The 22,654-nt window shown below is 49.5% G+C and overlaps 2 protein-coding genes and 2 long non-coding RNA genes across 4 annotated transcripts; 1 reads left to right on the forward strand and 3 right to left on the reverse strand.

Moving 5' to 3' along the window:
• Nucleotides 1-4,740: 4,740 nt before the first annotated feature.
• Nucleotides 4,741-6,262, reverse strand: LOC101756762. Its single transcript, XM_004985546.2, has 2 exons — nt 5,715-6,262; nt 4,741-5,628 (listed from the first exon to the last, which is right to left on the reverse strand). The coding sequence occupies exons 1-2, from the start codon at nt 6,045-6,047 to the stop codon at nt 5,032-5,034; spliced, it is 930 nt and encodes a 309-aa protein (XP_004985603.1). The 5' UTR covers nt 6,048-6,262; the 3' UTR covers nt 4,741-5,031.
• Nucleotides 6,263-8,887: 2,625 nt separating this feature from the next.
• On the reverse strand, nt 8,888-10,846 carry LOC105915209. The gene is made up of 2 exons (XR_001164961.3): nt 10,141-10,846; nt 8,888-9,142 (listed from the first exon to the last, which is right to left on the reverse strand). It is a non-coding gene; the product is annotated as an uncharacterized LOC105915209 (long non-coding RNA).
• Nucleotides 10,847-14,607: 3,761 nt separating this feature from the next.
• LOC101757439 (probable histone H2A variant 1) lies at nt 14,608-15,501 on the reverse strand. The gene is made up of 2 exons (XM_004985547.3): nt 15,259-15,501; nt 14,608-15,126 (listed from the first exon to the last, which is right to left on the reverse strand). Exons 1-2 carry the CDS (start codon nt 15,376-15,378, stop codon nt 14,830-14,832), a joined length of 417 nt encoding a protein of 138 aa, XP_004985604.1. The 5' UTR covers nt 15,379-15,501; the 3' UTR covers nt 14,608-14,829.
• A 3,685-nt stretch (nt 15,502-19,186) lies between these two features.
• On the forward strand, nt 19,187-21,879 carry LOC111255756. The gene is made up of 2 exons (XR_002675678.1): nt 19,187-20,078; nt 21,435-21,879. It is a non-coding gene; the product is annotated as an uncharacterized LOC111255756 (long non-coding RNA).
• Nucleotides 21,880-22,654: the final 775 nt, after the last annotated feature.

Below are 22,654 nucleotides of genomic sequence, written 5' to 3' on the forward strand. Positions count from 1 at the left end.
GGAATGACAGGCTATGTACGTGCAATGGCATAAGATGGGATGCTCCGGACGAAAACCTTTGCCGGCAATCTTGCTGGTGGCGATGGCGGCGGCGCTGAGCGTGTTTCTCCCCGTTGGCGGTGTCATCTTGGAGCTCCATCCCTGCTGCACGGGGTTCTTTAGGTGATAACCCTTTCCAGATTCTGGACGAACGACGACGGCGCCAATGGCGTCATTGGCGCCGTCGTCCCCTCCTTGGAGGCGTCATCTCTAGATACCTAACTTGGTTTTTGGCATTAATGGTGATGCGTTGCTTATGGGAGGCCCCAACTGGTGATGACGAACTTGCAACGTGGCATGGTGCAGGATGGCAAACTTGACAAGGGTTGCTGAACTCGTGTGGAGGCGATCGCAGTTCTAGTGGCGACCACGGGTTGTTGCATATTTGTCGGGTTGGCAACTTGCAGTGGACCGCGGCGGCTGGTGTTGCTTGGCAACTGTCAGTGCGGCGTGGGACTGCGTCGGAAGACGGTGCTTGCAGCAATGGTATCGTGGGATGACTAGGCTTGTGGCGGACTATGGTGGGTTGCTCAGCTTCGCTGGGCTACTCCGGTGCAGTACATCGTCGAAAGATGGCGCAAGCGACTACCTTGGCTTGTTGATATGACGGCGGAGGCTATGTGCGCGGGTGGAGCAACAAGGTGAAGTCGACCTGCGGTGGCAGCTTGGCTATTTCATGGAGACCTGGGGAAGCGGGGCAACAATACTCACCATTCTGATGGCGATAAAAGAAACGGATCCATGACATGGAGTACTGTGGCGGGCGTGGCGAGGTTCTTGTGCACGGTGTTTTTTCGAGGCGATGAGAGCGGCAAGGTGGAGTCCAATGGTGGATGTGGCGAGTCTCCCGCGCATCTGTGTTATTGTGGTGATGACTGCGAGACAGCTTGCGAGAGGTCCGGATTTGGTGGTATCACTCTGTTGGGTGGAGTGTGATATTGCAGCGGCACTACGGCGAAGGATCCCGCATGACGGTGGCCTTCTCGATGCAGTGTGGTCTGTTTCTCTCGATCCCCGGTCAATGCGGGATCAAGCCGGAAGGTTTCGGCGACTACATGAGAGTGAAAATATTTGGTGGATGCCGCAATTAAGCTTCGATTCAGCTGCCGATGTCGAGTGGAATGGTGCGGTCGCGTTAATGTCCCAATCTAATCGAGCGAGTCTAGTATTTTTTTTCCTTTTCTTTTCGTGCTTATGCCTCCCGGTACTGTAATCTAGTATTTTTCTGCCAATAGAAACTCGCACTATTTTTAAAAAACAAAAAATCCATTCATTTCTAGGAGCACTAGCACAAGCAAAAATGGTTGAAAATTGTAAAAAATGGCATACATTCGCGCAAGCTGTTGCTTCAGAATGTAATGTGGAGCGAGAAATGCTTCAATGGAAAGGCTTCATAAATAAGAAAATAGTTGATAAGTAGTACTTCCTATAAGTTTTCGATCCGTTCGCTTCAGCTTATTCAGTCGGCTTATCAGCCACCAAACAGTATTTTCCTCTCACAACAAATCAGCCGTTTCAGCTTTTCAGCCGGTTTATAAGCTGAAGCGAACAGACCTTTATTACTCCTAATAATCCCTCATTTCAAATAAAAGACGTGACTTGACGTGGTACAGTCTCCAACAGTTAACTGTATATTTGTACCGTTAATATCAATTGCAGTAGTAGGTGACCATTGAGTTTCAATTGACCAAAGTAACAAGTCTCGTATTTAGGCCTAATACTAACGTATTGGGCTTAAATGCAAAAGTACGGATCCAGAAACGGGTAATTGGCCCGCCGCGGGCATTCGTGAGGAGGAACAGGGGAGGGACAGAGAGAGAGAGAGGGACGCGATCTGCCGGCCGAGAAGGAATAGGCTCGGCCTATGGGCTGTGACACCTGAAAATCCCCTTCTTGCTGGCCCGATGCCCCTTCATGAAAGAGAGAGAGAGAGACGGCGGGCAACAAAGATATATAATGGGTCTTTATAAAAAAAAAGATATATAATGGGTCAACACACTACGGGCTTTAATGGGCCTAGTATTTTGATGGGCTGTCATCGGGTCATTTTGGTGAACCAAAAGGCCATTCGAAACCTGAATGGATTTTTCAGCCGGCGCCTCTGCTGCACAATACCTGCCTGTGAGACCTGCTGGCCGTCCTCGTCATTCAAGCAGAAGGTGAGAGAGCTCCAATTGCGCACGAGACCAGGCGAATCCGATCCGACGGCCAGTTCCCGGTTCTCTGAGGCCAGTCGGGCTATAGTATCCGTGACACAGTCCGTCGCGGCGAAACTCGAACGCAAGCGTGCCATGGACATGCATGATGATCGTTTTCCTTTCCCTCCTATACACGCTTTAGTAGCATAGAAAAGCGAAAAGGAGCAAAGCTTGGCAATGGCATGATCCCGTCTCGAGCCACGCAACGGAGCTCGCTGAAAGCAACGAACTCAGCTGAAGCGTGCGGTCCCCTCGTCGATGGCACGGCAAGATCACTGATCACAGACGCGTTCGCAAAGAATCTTGGAGTAACCAAACCAACCGTAGCATCCTTCCTGCTCTCAAGGTGGTCTGCTTGCCTTGCATTGTGTACGCAGACGAAGCTGAGAAGCGAGCGTAGATCCAAAACCAAGCGGGAATTAGGGAAAGGACCCCGTCAACCTTTTTGGTGCGGACATCATCCTCCTGGACCACCTGAGATGAGGCGAGATTCCCCCCCATCAAACGCTTTCCTCCCCCCTCTGTTTATCATCAGACTTATCCCCACCCTAATCCCGGACCCCTCCATCGATTTGTCCTTTTCTGCCGCAGGCTGATGTCACCCCACCACAGTGCTAATCTAGGCCGATTAAAGAGCTCATTAGCACCCGTGTTGGAGGTCTAAGCATCGGGTCTATTAAAGTTACTCCTAGTCAGCTAGGCAGGCAGGCAAGCATACGCATGTGTGATGATGATGCAATAGCTGCAAGTCTCGAGGCAACCGATGCTTGCGCCAATTTTGTGTGTGTCCTACGCAAGCCATAGCGCAGGCGGCTCTCAGCTCAGCACGCATCGATCTCGTTCTCGCAGGGGTCCTTTCTTTTTCTATGAGGCCAAGTTGGTTGGTTGGAGAACAATCGAAGTGTGCCGCTGGAACCCCCCCCCCCCCCCCCCCCCCCCCCCTAAAATATTTAAAACAGCGAGTTCACAAAACGATTCCTCCTTATCAGTAGCCGCGCTGCGCGAGGTTTCTTTAATTTTAATTTGCTCTGCGCAGCGTAGAATATATATATACGTACTCGCTGTCGTCTGTCACTTTGTTCGTCTGCCGAGCCAGGAATCGTGCATTGTTTAGTCCTCAGGTGATGATTTCTAATCAAAGGCAAGGCCCTCGAGGTTCCGGAGTCCGGTGTGCTCATGTGCCTCGCTAGATCCGAGAAGTTTATTCTCCGTTCCCATTCCCATTTGGATTCGGATGGTTCTAACCCGGGAGCATCGGTCGCGGCACAAGCTCGATCAACGGATTTCACTGTGCCAGATGCATTTCTTACTCCCCTGATCAACAACGAACTATACGCACGCATAGCGTACACGTCGTTCAAGTTTCGTACATGCATGTCGATTGAGCTCGAGTAGTATAGCGCGTAGCATGTCAGCTTTAAGGCAAATAAAGGGCACTGCCTATGCGGATGCACAGCTGAGGTGTTACTAGAAGTGTATGTAGGAGGCTACTCCGTAGGTAGGTGGAGTACCGCTCAAATAGGAGTGTAGCATTAGACATTTGTGCTGCTCGTCATAACACCAACAACCATGGCATTTTGTATTAATTGGAGAACTAAATACCGGGTACTGCTACTGTCACTAGGTATACGCATACAGTACTGGTCCTAATTGTACCGTACCCAGCAGCAGTACTAAATCTTCTCCAATTTTCACCGCCCAACAGTAAATATTACGGTAACCAGCAAAGCCCGCAAGTGAAAAATTGAGGGACTGGGCTGGGACCTGGGAGCCTGGGAGTGAGGGTGGAGACAGCCAAACACGATGCGTCTGCGTGCACGCATCTAAAATTCGCTTCGAAAAATAACGCTTTAAAAAATAAACGAATTCTTTTTTGGGTAGGAGTTCTTTTGTGCAGAAAAAGAAGGTACAGATACACTTCTTTTTTTTTAAGAAAGTACATAGGGGGTGTTTGGATACGAGGTGTTAAACTTTAATAGTGTCACATCGGATGTTCGGATGCTAATTAGGAGAACTAAACATGAGCTAATTATAAAACTAATTGCAGAACCCTGTGCTAATTCGCGAGACGAATCTATTAAGCCTAATTAATCCATCATTAGCAAATGGTTACTGTAGCACCACATTGTCAAATCATGGACTAATTAGGCTTAATAGATTCGTCTCGTGAATTACACTCCATCTGTGCAATTAGTTTTGTAATTAGCCTATGTTTAATACTCCTAATTAGCATCCAAACATCCGATGTGACAGGTGTTAAACTTTAACACATGGTTGCCAAACAGGCCCTATGCCTTTCTTCTGCCCTGCTCAAAACTCCAAATCATGGAGTGGAGGGGCGTTGTCAGTGTGGTTCTCCGGCGTCGTCTTCTGCAAAAATTATGAAGCGTGGAATCAAAGAAATCATGCAAGAAACACAACAAATCATGGATCCACGGCCGTTGCTGCATTGCCAGGTTCTGCTGCCTGGAGCAACGATGGAACCAAAAGAATCAGGCAGGTCTCTGTCCGGAATCTCCTTTTCCTTTTATCTCTTCTAATTCAAACTAAAGCTACAAATTTTTTTTGGTCCCTTTTGTCCTCCATAATTACCAGCACTAGTTACTACACTACTACATCTACGCCGCGGGGGGAAATGAAACCCATCAAAAGGGTAAAAAGGGAAGGAAGAATAAAAAGGTAGGGAAGAAAAAAAAAACAAAGCAGAACATTTGCGTCCAGTCCCTGTACAAGGACCACACTGCAAATTCCCCAAGAATAAGTGGAAAAAAGGTAATTCCGAAAACGACCTCGGTTACGCGCTGGGCGCACCTCCCTCGCCGTCGCCGGCGAGCTCACCGGTGGAGGCCTCTGGCTGCTGCGGCTGCGGCAGCGGCGGGGGCGGAGGAGGGGGAGTCTCGCGATCGTAGGGGGAGAGCCACTTGGCTCGCATGTACTCGGGCTTGCGCCACGGCGGCAGGTGGAGGCCGCGCTTCTTCAGGCTGGCGCGCGCTGCGTCGGCGGCGGCGGCCACGAGGAGGCGCAGGCGGTCCTCCCGCCCGACGAACACCGACGGCAGCCGCTGCAGCACGGCGCGGTACGCCTTGGTGGGCCGCGCTACCTCGAACGCGGACCGGAAGTCGACGTCCACCAGGACGCGCTCGCGCTCGGCGCGATCCGAGCCCGCGGGGAGGAGGACGTCCAGGTACGCGTGCTCGCCGGCAAGGTGGGAGGACGACTTGTCCCAGCGCGAGAGGCAGACCGCGGCGTCGTGGCCCGCGGCGCGGAGGGACTCGGCCAGTAGGCGGAGGAGGTCGCGCTTGCGCGCCCCTGACGCGCGGTGGCGCTCGACCTGGGTGGAGACGTCGGCGAGGAGGTTGCGCTCCCGGAGGCTGGCGCAGTGGACGAGGCCCTGCACGCGGAGTTCAGAAATGGTAAGTTCGCGACCGACAACCGCCAATCACAGTGAACAGCAACAAGTCAGAAGCACTGCAATACCTTGATGGTCTCCGCGATGTCAGCGGCTGCGGCATCCGCCGAGGCGGGGCCATCCTCGTCGTCGGAGGTGTCACCGGCGTGGAAGCAGTTGCAGCACCGCGCGGCCGCTCCCCGCTCGCCGCCGCCGCCGCCAACGCCGTCCTCCAGGAAGCTCCGCACCATGCCGTCCAGGCACAGCGAGCTGGGCTCCGACAGCTCATCCTTCTCCCCGCCGGCGGGCGCCGCCGGGAGGCGCTCCGCCGGCGAGACCCGCGGCACCTGGCGCTCGAAGAGGCGCTTGAACCGCGACCGGGGCGGCGCCGCGGCGGACGGATCGATCTGCGCGGCCCTCATGTCGGCGCCTCGGCGGATCAAACTCGGCGGCAGCGGCAAGCGTCAGTGGAGGCGTTGGTCTTGGTCTCCGGGGATCGCAGCAGGCATAGCCGTCGCCGGCGATTGACGCTTCGATCGGTGCGGCTAGGGTTTGTTTTCCTCTCTGTTTTTTCGTTTTCTTTCTCACAAGATTTATTCTTCTGTTCGGGTTGATCTCTTGGGAAGAATATGAAGAGGAGAGAGTAGGAGGGGGGGCGGGTTTTAAAGGAGCGGCGGGCGATGACGTGGCGGACGGGAGCCAGGCGTGGCTGCCGGCCTGTGCTGAACGTTATCCTACGTGGCCGCTGCCGTGTGGGCTCCGCACTGGAATGACTGCATTGCCCTCTCTTGGCCTGTAGTGCCGCTGTGTGCTGGGCTCAGTGGCAAAGCTGCTAATATTTCAAGATGTCATGTGTGGTTGGGGTATTTAGCAGGTGACAGGAGAAACGGAGGCGTCCGTCCCTCGTGCCTGTGTTTTGCTGCAGATCTTTTTGCAGGCTAGGAAAGAGGTGAAAAAGCTTCACTTGCTATTAGACATCCGCATTTTGGGGGCGATGAAAACGGGATTTGAAGGCATTTGTGCTCCAATTATTGCTCCAGTTAGAGATGAAGAAATGCGTCATTAGCTGGATGTATTATTTTTCTCTTGCATTTCAAATGCCCAATTATGTGTTTGAGCTGGACTAAGGATTTACTAGCAATGTATGATTGCATTTACTTGCGAAACGTCCTACTCCTAAATTATGTGGAGGTCGCATCGATCTGGAGAGCCCTGATGGGTTCGCCCCACTTGCAGGAATGGCAAACCCTGATGAGATGAGCTTGTCCCCGTTCCACTTGCAGGGAAGAGCTGTTCCATTCAATGATTGCAAGCTTGCCGTGGCTAATCCCAAGCATATGCCCACTGGATCATCATAGAAGACAGTGCTTGGCGTCGAAGTTTCCGGTGGCCGCCCGCCCGTCAGGTTGCCGCATTTCGCAAATCCGAATGCAGGAGCGCAACAAAACGCGTCGCAAGTGGAGCCATCGGCCATGTTGGCCGCGCACACAACCTGCGCCGGGGCCTCCTCGCCCAATCGCCGGCGGAAGCTTGTGGCCGGGCGGTCGCTTGCCACGGATCGCGCAGCGATACGGGGCCGGGGCGGGCACCGAGCGGTACGGCCAACGGCTCACGGCACGCACAAGGAATCGATGAGGGAGGGGGCCCTGGTGTGCCCGGCTGGGTTTTGTCCCTGTTCTTATCCGTCTAGCGGGAACAGAACGTGAGCGGGCACAAGCGACGCGTGAGCCGCGGGGAATTGGTGTGGCATCCACGCATTTGCTTCTCCCGCTGCTCACTCAAAACTCGCGAGTTAGACGGAGGACGGGGGACCCTGAATCGTTTGCTTGGATTGGATCCGTCGAGCGGCTCATGGCAGAATTTGCAGTAAAGCGAACGGATAAGAAGAGCTTGACTCTACCTACGGCAAAGGATACATGATGACATGGATATGGTACCTGAAATCGTCGAGTTTAACGTATGCAAAAGTAAAACGGGTGAGATTGCTCTAGGATTTCAGGCACCGGAAATGTGAGAAACTGAGGGCCTGTTCGATTCAGCTTATAAACTGGTTGAAAAGCTGAAACGGCTGATTTGTTACGAGAGGAAAACACTGTTTGTTGGCTGAATAAGCTAAAGCGAACCCATCCTGTGGGAAACGCGAACCCATCCTGTGGGAAACTCATCCGGTGTTCTGCGCATCGTCGCAGATATTCCCTGGGCTATTCGACACTGTTCTTCAGACACCAACACTCCACCAGGCACCAGGAAGAGCCGTCCCGTCGCTTACTGCTCACGCGCTTGGCCCCTCTGTCGCTGCGTGCTTCACTGCTTCAGTATGACTGTAGCAGCGCGTCGTCGGCCAGAATATTTCCCTGATATTCCTGGCATCGAACGGCGAGAAAGACGATCGGGAGGGTAACTGGTGGTGGTGGCGCAGGTGCAGCTGACTAGCGGAGGGTGAGAATGCAGCCTTCTCCTCGTCCATGCCTGTCGCCTGACGCGGTGACGCTGACGCCGGCCGGGATAAACCTGGCTCCGGGCGTGGCAGATTGCCACGGTTGGAGGCTGTCCCTCCGGTGCCATGCACCGGCCGGCCGTCAAGTGATCGCCATCCACCAACGAGGCCTGCGCCGCGCCGTGGCCGTCCCTCTCGGTGCCCGCGCTGCTCCTGATCAGAGATTTTGTCCCTGCACTTCGTGGAACTTAGCCCGGTGGGTACCCTGCACCTGCTGGAAAATTTCAGTTGCCCCAATCATCAGCTGGTAACTGATGTCAAAATATCATATGACATATGTAGTGGACGAGAGATGGCAGCCATAGAATAAACTTTCCTGCACTCATTTTTCTTGGGGTTGATTTGGTGGTCAAGTAGAACTATAGCAGTCAAATACTCAAATGTTCCTTTCAAAAAGTAAAAAGTACTCCAGTAGTCAAATGTGCCGGTGCCATTAGGCCAGTCTCAGTCACGAGCACTATTACCACCACTGCCACATCAGCTTTTCCATGGAATAAAACTGTCACTCTCAGTGCACAGTTTCAGATTTTCAGTCACGAGCACTATTACCAACACTGCCACATCAGCTTTTCAATGTAATAAAACTGTCACTCTCAGTGCACATTTTCACTGCGTAGTTTCATAGACATTGTGCAGAATCTAAGTCTTACATGTTGTTATGATCACATATGGCATGAGAACTATGTATCCTTTTGTAATACAAGGTTTATCTATCAAGTAAGATATATTTCAGTTCACATTCACATTTCAATGGAGCATTCACACTAAAGCACGAATTTAAGATATATTTCAGTTCACATGACAAATTGAAGTGCCCACTGATAACTCACAAAAATAACATAAAGTGCCACCTGATATATTGAAGTGCCCAAAATTCAGTTCACACGATAAATTGAAGTATTAAGATAAATGGCCAAACTAATATAATGAAAAATTTACACCCCACTGCCTTCCATCTTTTCTCAAGCCTTACACCTTCTCTAGCCTTGTATCTTCTCAAGCCTTCCATCTTTCTATTTCCTGAACCATATCAACAAACAGATTTTTATGAAATAACTGAAACCAAAACATGCAGTATGATAGAACAGTATGCACTATGACAGTTGACAGAAATATTGTAGAATGACAGAACAACATCTTGTTTCAACTTAGGTGTTCAACTCAAACACACAAGAACAGGCTACTTGCTATCCATATATATGAAGTTACGTTCTTTGATATATAGTGTACATTATTTTACCTTTTACTGAACTTATTGCCATCAGGTTGCCTCAAACTCATTCAGATATGGAGCATACACATCAGAACACAAGTCAACAAAGCTACTGATATGGAGCAGTTTCACTAACCACTCGAGAAACACAAGCTACTGTCAGATTGGTGCCAAGTTGCCAAATAAATAAGTAACTACTCTCAAGAGCATTATTTTGCAAAAACAGCCGGCAGTGAATATATTGTGTTGCTAAAACAAATAGCCAGCAGTAAAAGAAGTAGATAACCTCATGCTTCATTATCATTAACAAATATCTTCTTCTCCATCCTTTGTAATAATGGATGAACTTATCATCTGCTATATCTTATGGTTCTATCTATATAACATACATCGGCAACATTTTATCCAGCGATACAGTCCAAGAAAAAAGGGAAGGCGCCTTAACTGACAGAACTGCAAATAGACTGCTGAGAATACAGACCATTTTATGGGGTTCATGAACTATTGCGGCCTCCCTCACCGTTGTGAAACGACTGTAAATCCCTATCCTTCAGACCCTTAGGCATCTCCATGGCTAAATTGGATATTTGTTCTATACACTAACACAATTCCGCCAACTAAACACAAACCATCCAATTCCAATTTCCATTCACATTCAAGAGTGGCGATGGCAGTACTACTGCTACCAAATAGATGAAACTGGGAGAGCCAAGACTAAATTAAACAATCGAGCATCCCAAACAACACCATGACTTGGAGATTTATTTCCTACTGATGCACAAACAGAACATGAGAGGGAAATTACCATGGATTTGGAGAAGAGGATTGACCTCCATGGATCCCAGCTCCGGATTCCGCCCACCACGGGGCCGTCCTTCTTCTATCTGCCCGCCATCAGACTCCGCTGCTACGCCGGTGAGGAGGTGACGCCGCAGCAAGCTAGCAGAGCCGCCGGCCTACAAGATTTGGAATAACGAGGGAGGGAGGCGAGATTGGAAGGGAGGAGGGAAGCAAGACTGCAATGGAATCCATATATGACGGGGATATTGGAGGGGATCGTGGGGAGACCGGCAGGAAAGGCAGCTCGGCGCGGGAGATCGGCAGAAGAAGCGCGCGTGCCGCGGGAGATCTCCGCCGCCGCGTCGGGATGAAACTCAAGCCCCTCCGTGCGGGTGTCATTCCGTTTCAAAGGTCTCGGTAACTGGGGAGTCCTCGCTTCATCACGATGAAACGATCTGGGTCGCTTCAGCTTACAAGCCGGCTGAAAAGCTGAAACGGCTGATTTGTTGTGAGAGAAAAATACTGTTTGGTGACTGATAAGCCGGCTGAATAATCTGAAGCGAACAGGCCCCTTTTTCTCTTTCTTCATTAACACAGTCACCAAAACTGCCCACGTAACATCCTATTTATTGCTCATGAAACTAGACCATGCAGCAGCGGAACACCACTACAGCTGCACGGACTCGACACGGCTACAAATCCTGTCTCAGAAGAGGACCACACCACACCCGCTCTCCTTTTCGTCGCGAAGACGATAACAACTGGACATACCCGCCTTTATACGCCAATCAAGCAAAGCCACGATCGGGTTAGGCAGGCGCATCACGCATTCAATGCTATCCGATCCTCCCCCTCCCTGATCATCAACCAGCAGCAGGTCGATCCGATTCAGCATGGAGTCCTCGCAACCGAATTGCACGGTCAAGCATCGACAGAGGTCACACAGGCTCGCAGCATGAAGACGACTTCGCCAAAACCAAACTTAAGGTGCGGTCCGGTAGGGCAGGCAAGGCATCCATGGCAGCAACGTCCGGTCACGGCTTGTGCGTGCCGGAGCTCACGTACCACGTACCCGCGCGGAAAAAGCTAAGGGTGGCAAGCGAACAGACCCACTCATGATTCCCATGCACTCGATCGATCGGGTCGTCGTCACTCCCACTCATCAGCTTTCCGGTCTCCTCCCCTCGGCCCCCCTGCTCCACGAAACGGAACCCGGGCCGCGCCATCATCACCGGTGCCGATTCGATGGGCACCTCGGCAGGCACGCAGGGAGGGAGGGAGAAACCGCAGCCAGGAGACGCGGTCGTGGCCACAACAACACCAACAAAGCAAAGAGGCGCGTCACGCGCGCGCGGTCCCGGCCCCCCGCGCGAGCCGAGGAACTCAAGTGCCGAGCACGGAGCAGCGCAACCAACCGTAGCCGTGGCCCGTGGCCGCTCGTGACCGCGCGCGATCATTTGATCCGGGGGCGGAATCATGAGCCTCGCTGCGAAGCGTGACCCGGGTGGACGGCACGTCGACGTCATCGGGCCCTCGTGCCGCGCGTTCGTTCCGTTCGGACCAGCAGCTAGCGTAGCGAGCGCGTGCATGGCTTGTCCCGGCAGGGCAGATGGAAAAGATCAACGGATCGCCGTTGCGTGCAGTTCATCTGCCCCGCGACGACGCGCCGGAGCGGAGCCCGCCCTGGCGCCCCCACCCCACGGCGAGGAAGAAGGGAGCTAGCACCGATTGGGCGGGGACAGGCGGGCATGTAGGTGCGTGCCTGCTTGCGTGTATGCGGACGCATGGTCCCCCAGGGATTCATTTGTGGCGACGGCCAAATTCGGTTAGGTGTAACCTCCCATCAGGTTGCCATTAGGGCGCGGATAAGCGCGAGAGATCGCCTGGTTCGCGCGTGGCAGCGACACCTTCGCTTGTCGACGAGCGCTGAAATGGCCCATTTGTTTCTTAAATTGTACGTAAGGGTCAGTAGTGATCGTGTTTCTGTTTCTTTGCAAGAAGCAAAACCAGAGCTCGATCGAGCGATCTTGAGAGAGGTTCAGTTAAGCAGCTCTAGCAAGTTAGTATCAACCAATTAATTTCCTGCAACTGTTTCAGAACGCATGCGCAGAAGGTATTACTCCTAGGCAGGAGATTAGCGTGAACTGCGTTTGTGTCTGCTAGAGAGGGACGTTTTGTATGATGGCCCTTGTCCCTTGAGGACGCGGGGGCAATGGGGCATCGTGGGTGTGAAGTGACCATGGTTCAGAGTTGAAGTGCTGGTGGAGCACGGCAGCACTGGTGAGAAATTCCCCACGCTCGCATCCAAACCGCAACGACACAAAACCCGGGCACTGTGTTTAGAAGAATCGGCACACAGGAAATTGTCGCCATCGCTTCGTTGTAGAATGTAGGGTTCTCCTCCCAATAGGAGTGCCGATGCGACTGATGAATAAGAACAGGCCCGGTCCGTGGCGACTGGCGAGGAATGCGTGTATGCCAAATCAAGAGTTGGAGGTGGGTTTGAGATTTTTGTGAGCGTCCTGTATTTGTGTCTTTCTTATTCTGTTTCGTTACAGGAGGAAAACTGCTCGTTCACTTTCACAAAGAAAAAAAAGAAGAAAACTGCTCGTCCGGTCCACAGGAACACTGTAACGGTAGTGGGCTTGGGCTGTCACTCTCGAGTTCGGCAGGCCGGGCCTATTTGGGCTCGTTGGCAAAAACTTGGCCCGGGCTAGCCTTGCAACGAACCGACCTACAACTTTTGAAAGTTTTTTTTTTCTTACAAGCCTGGCCTTTATCCGTTAGATGTAAACCCTCCTCCAACCCTAGCACATCTCTTCTCCACCTCCCGTGCCGCCTCGCCTGCTGCTCCTCGCACTCGCGCCGTCACCGCCACCCATGCTACTACTGTGGACAGCCACGCTACCAGCGCTGCCGATGACGTCGAAGAAGTTGTTCGCTGATAGTTCAAAATGTTGATCTAGTTCAAAAAAAATATTGAATCTTTTCTCTTCCACATGTTAACATGTATCGTGAAAAATGCTGAATGTGATATTATTTTAAAATGTTGTTATATATTTTAGAAAATATTGAATATATTATTTGAACCTTAAAAAATATTGAATATACTAAGTTAAAATATTGAAGTTACCTTCTAATTTAGGCTTAATAGGATTTAAAGTTACGAGGCAGCTAAGAATCCGCTTGGTACCCTTGCGGACGCTCTCCTGGCTTGATTGAGCAAGGCAGTGTGATGTTTGGATTTTTTGCTTGCTGCCATGTTACTTGCGTTGTCAAGGTTTTACAACGTCGAGCCAGGCGAGTCGGATTCGCTCAACGGCATGAGCAAGCCTAACCTTGCCTAGCAAAGCGAGGCTAGGTAGATGAGCAAGCGTACCAAACGTGCCCTAACTCGGTCTCGGCTAGGCTAGCCTTGCCCAGGGAGGATAGGTGAGGCATGACAAGCAAACATATCCTAACTTTCACATGCCATATAGCCAGAATGCCACAGATGTCCCCTCCAGGGCACCCAGAGAAGACAGTAGACAGAAGAAGCGGGCAAGGACACCTTGCCGGCAGTGGCGCTGCACATGAGGCACATATGCTCAATGGTCATGTGCAGCCAGCAGTCAAACTGAGTTTTCACTTCTTTGCACCTGGCACTGCAATTTCCAAGTGGATGCTCTGGAGTCTGGAAAGGGAACGTGTCTTTGAGTACGCCGCACAGGAAAATCACATTGCGAGCACCCTCTAGGCCATGTTTAGTTACTCCCAACTCCCAACTTTGACACTATGCAAAAAGAAGATTCCCCATCACATCAAACTTGCGGTACATGCATGGAGTACTAAATGTAGATGAAATTAAAAACTAATTGCACAGTTTTGTTGTACTTTGCGAGACGAATCTTTTGAGCCTAATTAGTCAATATTTGGACAATAATTCACAAATACAAACGAAACGCTACAGTGTGCTACAGTGCTGTAACAGTAATTTGGCACCTCCCAAATTCCCCAACTAAACAAGGCCCTAATTCTCTAGAAAAGTAGCATCAGTTCAAAGCTTGCATATCATCACAGATACTAGTAACAGGGCATACGCCAAATAATACTGCACAGCTGATAGTTAACCCCAAGGATTTATAACTTCAGATACTTCGGCATACAGATAGCAGCGAAATTAACAACCAGGAATCAGAGAACATGTTCCCAAACCCCAATTTTTACTAAGGGGCTGTTTGGATATGAGGTGCTAAACTTTAACAGTGTCACATCGGATGTTCGGATGCTAATTAGGAGGACTAAATATGAGCTAATTATAAAACTAATTGCAGAACCTTGTGCTAATTCGCGAGACGAATCTATTAAGCCTAATTAATCCATCATTAGCAAATGGTTACTGTAGCACCACATTGTCAAATCATGGACTAATTAGGCTTAATAGATTCGTCTCGCGAATTATACTCCATCTGTGCAATTAGTTTTGTAATTAGCTTATGTTTAGTACTCCTAATTAGCATCCAAACATCCGATGTGACAGGTGTTAAACTTTAACAGGGGTTTCCCAAACACCCCCTAAGACATAAACGCAGTGGTAAACAATATTAGTTTACCACAACTATGACGACACAGACACTGAAATTAACACGACACGATACAGACGGTAAACTGCAGGGACTGTAGTCAGGCAGACAGGCAAGAACACATGTTCACGCGCGCACGGTTGCCCCCTCCTTCACTCCTTCGCGGTCTTGTTGATGAGGGACTTGTGGATGTGGGGGATGACGCCACCGCCGGCGATGGTCCCCTTGATGAGCGTGTCCAGCTCCTCGTCCCCGCGGATGGCGAGCTGGAGGTGGCGCGGGGTGATGCGCTTGACCTTGAGGTCCTTGCTGGCGTTGCCGGCCAGCTCCAGGACCTCCGCGGTCAGGTACTCCAGGATTGCGGCGGAGTACACGGCGGCGGTGGCGCCGACGCGGCCGTGGGCGGAGGCGCGGGACTTGAGCTGGCGGTGGATGCGGCCCACCGGGAACTGCAACAAACACGGGGGAAATTTTAGTGCGAAATTCGAAGTTGCGCATCTGAAATTCGCAGGGAGAAACCACAGATCTGACTAATTCGCGGGTGATGAATCCAAAAGACAGCCGAAGAAGGGGAAGAGAACCTGGAGGCCGGCGCGGGAGGAGCGGGAGACGGGAGCCTTCTTCTTGTCCTTGTCCTTGTCGGTGCTCTTCGCCGCCGTCGTCTTCGCCGCCAGCAGACCCTTACCTCCCTTGCCCGCCATCGCCGCCGGAAAACCTGGAGAGACCGCTCGGGCTTGGTCGCTTGGAGATGCGCTGCGAGGGTGAGGCCGGCCGGATGCGGGAGGGGATTTGCTGGGTCTCGAGAATACTTCCTGTTCAATGCGGGTGCACACTGCAGAGGGCTTTAAACGCTAGGCGCACTGGAACTTTTCGGCTCGATTTTGAAACCGGTGGGCGGCGGCGGGGAGCGCGCGCTTTGCGTTTTCGCGGCTGACGGGGCGTGAAAAATTTCGCGGCCGGATCGAGGGGGTATACTGGGCTGGCCGGCTGGGCCGTTTGCAAGGGTTGCTCACTGTCACTGGTCTGCAGTTGTCACTGACATGCGGACCCGGGTCCATATGTCAGTGAGACAGTTACCAAGTAGTATGTCAGGCGAGTCTCGACCTAGCGAACATAGCTGATTTTTACGGTCCCTTATACACTCCTCTGCGCATGGTCATTCTCCGACCATGTTTAACTTTTTTTTCTTTTTATTAATTTTTTTTCTAGATATTTCCTTCCTGATTCCGCAAGCCAAACCGTCCATATTTTTTCATCGACTAATCATTGCCCCGCGCGCCGTCCACCGATAAGAGCTGTCTTTGGATATTAGCGCAATTTTTTCACACACCTATTCTCTTTCTCTTTTTATTTTCATTCCTTTTTCATATACCTATGTGCCATCCCACCAGTCCGCCCGTGGTTTTAGATTTACTAATCCTTCCCCGCGCCCGCCTCCCACCGCCGAAAGTCATTCTTAACCTTTAGCACAAAGTTCTCCCGCGCAATGCGCATTTCTCGTTTTCACTTTGAACTTGGTGGGAAGGGAGTGATGGAGTGTCCGCTTGGCATTTTACACGGTTGGTGGAGCCTCAAGTCTTTTTCAACAAACTAACCGTTACCTCGCGCACCAACCCTCCAATGCTGAGGTCATTTCCACGGGCACCAGCAACAGGGGTAGCGGGTGCGGGCAGTGGAGATGGCAACAGGTGAGGGGCTAGGATTGAGGAGATGAGACGCATCCAACGGCTGGAGCAACCTGTACAGATCTCCAACACCGAAAGCCCAATAGTAGATGGGCTTACGAAATTTATATGGTGCTTTCTCTCTCCCTCCCTATCTCTCGGGCCAGTTAATTTCCCGGCAGATGGGCTGGCGTCAGGACATTGCCAGCCCATCATTATTGGGCTGGCCCAGCGTAATCCCGGCCAGCTGGGCTTCGGGACACGGGTGAAAAACGAAGAAGTGACACCCACCTTTCTTCTTCTCCCAAGCTTTTAACATGTGCAGGCTCCATATAAAATAAAATACGCTCCGGTTACGTGTTGGCGTCGTGATGAGTTGACGATGAATCTTATTCTCCTGACTTGCCATTGGATATATCTTTTTCGAAAAAAAAAGATACACAATACTAAACTTTAGCACTCCATTTGATACAGTAATAAAGTTTAGCACCTTGGGTGAGAAATGACTACATTGACCTCATTTATGACTGGTTTGGGGAAAAGTGGAGAGGAGAGAGAGAGGACAACTAGGGAAAAATTGGGCTTGGGACCACTTTTAGCACTATTAGCAAGTTTTAGCATCCCTTGGATGTGAGGGGTGTGCTAAACTTTAGCACATCACTTTTAGCACACATGTTTGGATGCACAAGTGCTAAAAGTGTGCTAAAAATGTTGTGCTAAAATTTAGCACCATGTATCCAAACGGGCCTTAAACCATTTATGGGCGGAACTATGGCTTGCAAAGTTCTTAACCTATCCGCCATATGCACGTCGTCCTTTGTCAAAACCTCATCTAAGGTACGTAAGCGAACTGCTAGCCACGTCACAGGCATGCTTTAATTTGTAATAAAAAAGAAGACAATCTGTGAAAGAAGAACGACAAATATGTCCTTACTGCACTATCAGTACAGTTGATGATGGACCATATATAATGGCTTTGGTTCTGTTCTAAACGGCGGATCGGAATTGCGAGGCAGCAAGCAATTGGTGCCAGTACACCTGGTCATCGTGCGTACTGTGATGATGTACTAGCGGTCTAGCGCACAGCTGCTCAGCCATCTGACACGATCAGCAGTGCCGACGCGAGAAATGGCGGGCACACGCGCAGAGGCGCGGGCAGGTCCACGGAGCAGCGGGAGAGCGTACACAGCCGTGGGCCGCCACACAGCTGCAGGACGCATGTTGTTACGTGTTGGGCGGAGACGGACGGACGAGAACTTTGTACAATCTATAATGCAGCGTGTGTGTACTGTGGAGAAGCTCGAACTCCCAACGTTATACGCGTGGCGGACTGGCGGTACACGGATGGATAGCGCAACCTCTCCTCGAGTCCTGCATGTTTTTTTGGCATGCATATGTGTCTGTCCGATCGAGATCGATGGACCTCAGGACAGTTGGTTCTATAACACTGAAAGTTGAGGAAAATACCCCTGTAAAATACGATTAAAAACTGTAATTGTAAATTGAAACTAGCACTCTTAGATTTTGCACAAACGGTGTTAGTGTTAAACGGGATAAAAGTATCCCTGACCTATCAATGTTGATTGGATACATCAGATTGTGTTTATGCCTTCGATTGAAAAGGGAAGAAGTAATATCAATGAAGAAAAGGCAGTGACCTGAGCTGAGGAAGGGAAGGACAAACAATGTCCAAGAATCGTCCCGCAGTCAACCTCCATTATTTACCGGCAACAAAGAAATAGAGGGAAGGAAGAGGACAAGCTCAGAAGCAAAGAAGATGAGATGACATCTAGAAGCCGCACGACAGGAATCTTGAGGTGCGTCTCCAGGGCAGCAACTCGTGGTGAAGGCATGCGCCCGTGCGGCTGCAGCTTCTGCGTGTAACATCCCTGGTGTTAATTAGGATCATAAACATTTTAATTAAACAAATAAATGTATCTAATAATTTTTGTTAGCATGTGAGCACATGTGGCCATGATTTATCTTATAAAATGTGATTATTAACATGTTTATGTTATCTTTACAACTAAATATAAATTAAAAGTATAAATATGAAAACTATGAAATTTTGCTCAAATATAGTTTAAAATTTTAAATGCATAATTATTGACTCATGAACATGTCTAAATCCCAAAATAAAATCAAATTCCACATTTACACGTGTTTTCTGGAAAATTCTAAGTGTTGAGGTCATTTTAGCCTTGTTCGAGTGTTGTTAAAATTTTATTTTGCCTAAATACTTAACTTTGACCAAGTACAAGATTGGTAGTCCTTATCTAGTTTCCCATGAGTATAAGCTTGATCTGTGAAAACATTGTTTGATTGTTCAAAAACACCGTGAAACTGTGGTCCGCCTCATGTTTTCAGCTTTACCCTGAAAATGGCCAAGTCTCCCATTAAATTTCGAGCTCACGGTCTAGATTTCGAGCCTGTTAACTTTGTTTCTGCCTAAGGACGTGACCCAAACTTAGATCGAAAATGGATTGTTCTCTATGTGTACCTTACATACGCACAATTTTGTTAACTTTGGATCACGTTTGGGCCTTCAAAAGAAAATCATTTTTAATGTTGCATAGTCCAAATGGAAACCCTGGACGATAACTCTGAACATTCAGTAGGGGCCGAGTTTTTGCCAAATTTCGGGGTGCTGGACCTTCCAAACCACGAATCAAATCACCATAGAACCTGTAGCAAAGTTGTAACTCTAAGATCCATCTCCAACATTGGTTAAGAAAGATTGTCAAATTCCTACACGAAATCACGAGAGAATTCTATCCAAAATCATTGACTTTACATGGCCTAGCTGTCTACTAAATCATTCTGTCGGTCAAGCTCAGAACGCTGTCCGGCGATGCGCGACGCGCAGCGGCCACAGTTCGCCGGTGGCCGCGCCGAAGTCAAGTCGTCGCTCGTGCCGTGGCCTCCCTCCACACGCCGTCGCCTCCACCTCGCCGTGCGACTGCCCATGCCGCGCCCACGCTTTACCCATGCGACGACTAGCGCCAGTCCGCTGACCGCCACTGCTCGCCCGTCCTCGCCGTCCCCGTCCTTGCCCATTGCTCGGCGTCGCATCGCCACCTGCTCCGCCCGGCCATACCGTGGCCCATGCCGCGACCGCTCGCGCCGGTCACGGCGCTGCCGCCGCGCAAGCGCACGGTCCGGCCGGCCCCTCCTCGCCCGTGCCGTCTCTGCTCGACAGCGCACGGCCGCCTTGCCTCGGCCTTATCTTCCCAAGCCGCTGCCGCAAGCCTCTCTCTCCCGCTGTTCTTTCTCGCATGAGCGAGCAAGCAGCTGCGGCCAAGCCATCTCAGGTCCTCTGCTCCTCCCTTGCTCGAGCAGAGCAAGCAGACCAGCGCCCCTCTCACAAGCTCCATCCCCTTCTCTGATTTCCTCCACCAAGCAGCTGCTCCCCTCTTCCATGCTGCACGAGCTAGCAGCTTGAGCTCTTCGTTGTTCTGTCCAGCGAACAAGACACCACCAGCAGCAGCACACCCCAGCGCCGCACAGCCGACGAGCCCAGCTTTGCCTCTGCCCGAGGAAGATGCCAACCGAGGCTGCATCCACGACACCAAGTGACCTGCTACCTCTCCGTCAAGCCACAGCTGCCAGGACGCCGACGACCCTGCTTGCCATGACATTGCCTTCCTCGTCTACAACCCGTTTGCCAGCCGGCGTCATCTCCTATTTCTACACCAAGCTGCACTTGCCTGAGGTCGCCTTCATTCACTTCGTGCTTGGTGAGCATCCTCCCCATCTTTTCCCGTGTGGCCAAACTGACCGTTTAGCCCAGCTCTTTTCTGTGACCCGTCTGTGAAGGAGATGAGCAGTACATGCTAGGACTAAGCTTTGTAGCTTGTACATGCATGTTTAGGTTCTTGCAAGATTGATAGGAGCGTAAGGCTAGGTCCTTAATTCATGAAGCATGACATGTAGCTGTATGATAATTTTGCTCTTTGATCTGAAAATATGGCGAAGCATACTAGAGCTGATTCCAGGCCTTGAATTGGATGTGGTGCTTATGCTCAATTAACTCGTTTCAAATAATGACACAACTGAATATGGTGCAACGCTACTTTTGTTAGTCTGCATATCTGTCGTAAAATCATGGGAAAACATATGCACTCATGAAACTGATAGTTTTCATATATTCAGATCTAACTGATAATTATTACCCGGTTGGATTGTCCTTGTAACAGAGAATGCATTTGAAAATCTAAAGGGCAGGAGACAAACTTTGATGGTTTCATTCCTACCTGACAAAAACATGTGTAGTCATGAAATAACTGTTGCAGTATTTACACATGCTCCAGTTAGTTGAAGCTTACTGAACTTGTAAAACTCAGAGAACTTTCATATCAGTTCAAGTTAATATCTACCTTCTACCTTTTCAATTGCTACACATCTTGATCTGGTTTTGAGCAGGTAGCAATCCTTTCCCATGAGTTGGACTTATTAGATCATCAAATTCACCACTTGCCAAAATTAGTCAAACTGACCCTGCATGCTCTCTGTTTTCCTCTCTGACAAACCAGAAACATATATACTGACTACATCAGTAGTTTTTATTTTTCCATTAGAATATGTAAATTTTAAATTATTGCCATGCATCTGAAAACAATATCCTGAATCCCTGCCATGTGCATTGTTTTATGTCTGAACCTGCTAGTTGCATCTTGCCACAATCTGATGTTATGGCCCTGTTGAACAATAAAAGTAATTGACCAAGTCGCAATATAAAATAAAAGGGAGGCTTGCAATATAGCTACAAATAGCTAAAATGTACAAAAGAAAACTTAGTATGTTTTTCTCTATAAATGAAATAATTTCAAATTGATTTGTATGTCCTTTTATGTTGTTGGCTTGCAACTTTATCGTGAAAGAAATACTTCTGACAAGATACTAAACAAATCTGATCATCACTAGCAACAACCACGCTTCCTGGTGCAGTTAGTTTAGCTTAATAATTGGTAATCGCTATTGTATGAAAACTTCAAAATGTTACACTCTTTGCATGCATAGTTCTCGTGTTTGGCTTGTGCTCTGTTAGCTCGCGTTATCAGTGACTTGCATCTCATTCATGAAATTTCGCGTAGGCACCGCTACTGACGACGTGGAGTACGAGCTTGTGGCTGTGGAGCAGGCGTAGCCGCGAAGTCCGGAAGGAGTATCCAAAAGGTCCGGCCCAAGATCCGGAAGGGGCTTAATGCCCAGTTGACACTAACTCTACCGTTTGGGAGGCAAACTTCGGAGCATAATCCTTACTTTTAAAATTATACAGTGTCCTTATTTATATATCTATGCATTTACGTGCCTGGTTGTTGAATGAAACTATAGATGCACGATTCCTAGGAATCCCAAATTAAATACTAGTATGTGTAGGTCGAAGAAATGCCATACTTAATTAAGAATGGTAGAAGCTGAGTGATTGCCTGTCATTCGCGAGATTAGGTTCATTTACTTGTATGGTTAAAACTGAAATGAATGGTTCACATCAGAAATTGAGAATGAATCAACGAGAAAGGAAAAATGGAGATCGTGCGGAGATGAGTTGGTTAAGGATATGAAAGGGTACCTCCGCCTGTGTCGATTAAGGTTCATCTGTCGTTGGCCCTGTTGATCGAGTTTGAATTGTACTATCCATGTACCGGAAGTAAGAAGTAATTGAAACTGGTAAAATCTAGTACCATATTGCACGATTGTAGATTGAGTTAGTCCTGTTTTCTATTCGTGTTGTGTGCTAGTCAGTAACTCATGTCTGACTCGTGGAGGTACCAGTGGGCATTAGTACTCGAGGGTCGCAAGAGTTCTCAAATGCTATCACTCTCTAAAAGAACCGTTTGCTATATGCGGCTCGACGGGATATGCATATATCGTGTGTATAGGTCCAGCTTGCAAGGTTGTAAAATCGGATCGATTCACTGCCGCTCTCGATTAAGACAACCTTTATCATGATGTCACATCGTAGTATGAAGTGGAATGAAGAGAAGTATGAATGTGGATGATGTTGTTGTCTAATCAATTTTTTTCTACACTGAAAAGCTTGCTCACTTAGAATGTTTAAGTTCAACTTTAAATTGGATGTAAAGTAAGGATCCACCCTTAGTTGCTTTTTGGCAAAACAAATCTCTCAGCCAAAAACCTTGCATGCTAGGAGTCGGTTAAGTATATACCATAGTCGGGTAAGTCCTGCAAGTATTAGTGTACTCAGGGTTATTATTATGACCTCTTTGTCAGGAGATGACGCTTCTCCGTGATGTCATATCGGTGGGCTCGATGCGATATCTTTTTCTCGACATCGTTGGTGCTTGTGTAA

The sequence above is a fragment of the Setaria italica genome, chromosome IX, assembly GCF_000263155.2.
Source record: "Setaria italica strain Yugu1 chromosome IX, Setaria_italica_v2.0, whole genome shotgun sequence".
In the NCBI taxonomy this organism is placed as follows: Eukaryota; Viridiplantae; Streptophyta; class Magnoliopsida; order Poales; family Poaceae; genus Setaria; species Setaria italica.